We start from the raw sequence: 3060 nt of genomic DNA on the forward strand, positions 1-3060 counted from the left end.
TAAAAAACAACATTGTATCTAGTAGTAGGCCTATTTATTATAATGAACTTTTTTTGCTTAGTGTAAATGTGTTATTTGATAAGGTTTTACAATTTTGACAAACATTGCATTAATAGTGATTCCCGAAATAAGACTACATAGATCCAGGATTTGTATTTTATTGGTAAAAAGTTTCAGGTTAGCACTTTTAAGCAGCTCATTGTTCGAATGCTTGGTTGTATTTGTAACCTCAGAGTATAGAAAATATAAAACATTGTAAAAAATAACTTATTGTTCCTGTTTATCCACAAAATAAATAGTTGCCCCCAACACACACACACTTCCTCATCGCTGTAAGAGGTCTTCTGCTCAGACCATGGAGGAGCTGCTGGAGGTAAACTGGAAGGAAAAACATTCTGTTAAATGTTTAATTCTATCTTGAGATATTGATTACCATATTTTAAAGTATGTTAATCTACTGAGCCAGAAACAAAACATACTGCACTGAGGAAGGGAATATTCAACGCTGCCGCCACAAATCCCAAGGCCATTGGGAAGAAGGATCTATGGTAGGAAACAGAACGGTTGACATTGCTGAAAGGCTACATCACATTACAATCTGGTATGATCAATGAGAGTATGAGATACAAAAAAAATAAGAGATGAATGAAATGATCAACTTCACCAAAATGTTAACAAAATGTAGAAGTTACTATGTATACTTTCAAAACGTAACATTTCCAAATCAAAGTGGGGGCATTTGAGATTATCTTCATTATGACAAAATGAAGATTCATTTGCAGCTTTGTTTTCTGTTTTACAAAAACTCCGCCTCTACTCACCTGAATAAAAGAACAAAGCCATAACTCTCTAACAGCATTCCGATGATTGGCCAACGACACAGTACCAGAGAGACTCCGCCCAGGAAGAATAAAGAACCTCGGAACTTGTGTCTTTGAAAGAAGAATTGGGCGGTCCTTCTGATACCAATGATAAATGTCAACCCGGTCAGGAACAGGATCTTAATGAGGAGGAAAATTGATTTAAGTGACATTAATCGTGGCATGACTCCTGGTGCCAGATGGGCTGGTCTGAGTGTTTAAATGACTCATCCCACTCATTAATAATGTTCTACAGAGGTTTTGCAATTAAAATGACTGCGTTAGTGAGAAAGTGGCAATGAGCAGATGTGTGTGACAATAAATTGAACTCACGTTTCCCAATCCCAGCAAGACAGAGTCAAAGTACAGCAGCACACCAAAGATTAAGAAAAACGAACCAAATCCCATCAGACCAACACCAATCTCTGGAAAACAAACAGGGCAAGGAGAGATTACTTTTTACCTATCCCTGCTTTCCCTGGGGCAAAGCCTGACCACTCTGTTCTGGGAGAGGACCACTGAAACATATCCCAAGCAGATGTCCTAAGGCCTTAGTGGAGGGCGACTTCTGGTGGCATCATGACCAAGTGCTGAAGGCAATTGCTGTGAGTGTCTCCTTAGCCATAACAACATGCAGGCCCCACACCTCATTGGGGAAGCAGAAGCCTTTCATCAGGGCAGCAGGTCTGCTCTCCAATGCACAAGACTGGCAGGTGCTGATAGACCTGGGCAAACAGAACAGGTTCCTGGCACACATTGCAGTTACATCTTTGCACCTGGACATTGTCATTCTTTCAGAGGCCTCAAAACAACTCTCCCTGATAGACCTGACAGTGTCCTGTGAAGACCGATAGAGGAGGCCTTTGAGAGGAGGCTGGTCTAATACCATCGGCTTCTAGGATGGCGAGCACACTTCCATCTAATGGAAGTAGGTGTAGAGGCTTTGTGGGCCACTCTCTCCAAAGAGTCTAAACCCTGGTAGGCTTGCAAGGGCCACACAGGAGAGCAGTCATCCAGGATTGCTATGGAGGCAGCCGAGAGGATTAACAGGGGTGATCCGTGGCCAAATGCTGTTGGGGCGCAAGGCGGGGCTTGTCAACCCTGGATGTGTCACCTGGGCGAGGGTGTATGATGTTGTGAGAACATGAAACATCCGATGAACCCAGGATACATCACTGATGATGATGCCTTCCAGCGCAATATTTTCAATAGGATGAATCTTTTACCTGCCAATGCTTTTTTAAATTTGAAGGAAATTTCATTTTCAAGATTAATTCCAGTACTTTATGGAAAAACGTAAAATATTACATTAGAATATTGTATATATTACATTCTAGTTAGTTTATGAGCCATAATGAATGACGTGATGCAGCTTGGTCGTTAATTTGTGCCACTGTAGTTAAATAACACAGATTTTCAGTCAGATTCTTTCAACACATTATTTAACCTAAGTTCATCAGTAATAAGAAAGTTATTGGATGTTTTAACCACAACTGCTTGACTCATTTCTATAAAGTGATTTTAACGTTCACAGAGAGGGGCCTGATTTTGTTACGTTGATTGGAAACTCAACCACTCAAAACGCTGTACTTTCAGAGGTTATATACTTAACATGTGTTCTTTTACCTTTGAGACACATCATTTGCTCAAGCACATCTTTATATTGTATGAAGAAATTAGGCCACACTTAGGACAACACTTCAGGAAGAGAGTAACTGAGGAAACACTTACTCTGGAACTCTGTGATGACCACCATGGTAGCTCCTTATGTCTTCCCCTGGTCTTGTTTCAGTGTCACGGTCTGGAACGAAAGAAGCTTAGCTTAGCTTCCTTTTTTCTCAGCTGTGACCTTTGTGCGGTGATGTTGTCAGTGATTGAGGTGAACATTAACCAGAGAAGGCACATGCATGCATCGCCCCTGCATTGGACAGTGGAGAAAGGCTCAGTTATCTGGGTGACGTGATCAGCCATCCAGAGGATTGATCAGAGTGACTTTAAACCTTCTGACCTAATCCTTCTTTTATGGTATCTTAGCTTGTAGCATTTATCTGTCCTCTAAGTGCATTTCACTATTATTAACCCCATTCTATACTAATCATTAAAGCATGACATAAAAAAAAAATGATGGTACAGTACCATATCTTAAAGGCTGGAATGTAGAGAAGTGCCAAATGCTGTGAGGCTAAAACTGCTAATACAT

At 40.7% G+C, this 3060-nt stretch overlaps 1 protein-coding gene across 1 annotated transcript; it reads right to left on the minus strand.

Annotated features, from left to right (window-relative positions):
• Positions 1 to 348: 348 nt before the first annotated feature.
• golt1a (golgi transport 1A) lies at positions 349 to 2616 on the minus strand (the record flags this gene model as incomplete). The annotated part of the gene is made up of 5 exons (XM_083892256.1): positions 349 to 378; positions 480 to 543; positions 822 to 1000; positions 1194 to 1285; positions 2592 to 2616. 5 exons carry the CDS (start codon positions 2614 to 2616, stop codon positions 349 to 351), a joined length of 390 nt encoding a protein of 129 aa, XP_083748382.1.
• Positions 2617 to 3060: the final 444 nt, after the last annotated feature.

This window comes from Microchirus variegatus, assembly GCF_963457635.1.
Source record: "Microchirus variegatus genome assembly, chromosome: 7".
NCBI classification, from domain to species: domain Eukaryota; kingdom Metazoa; phylum Chordata; class Actinopteri; order Pleuronectiformes; family Soleidae; genus Microchirus; species Microchirus variegatus.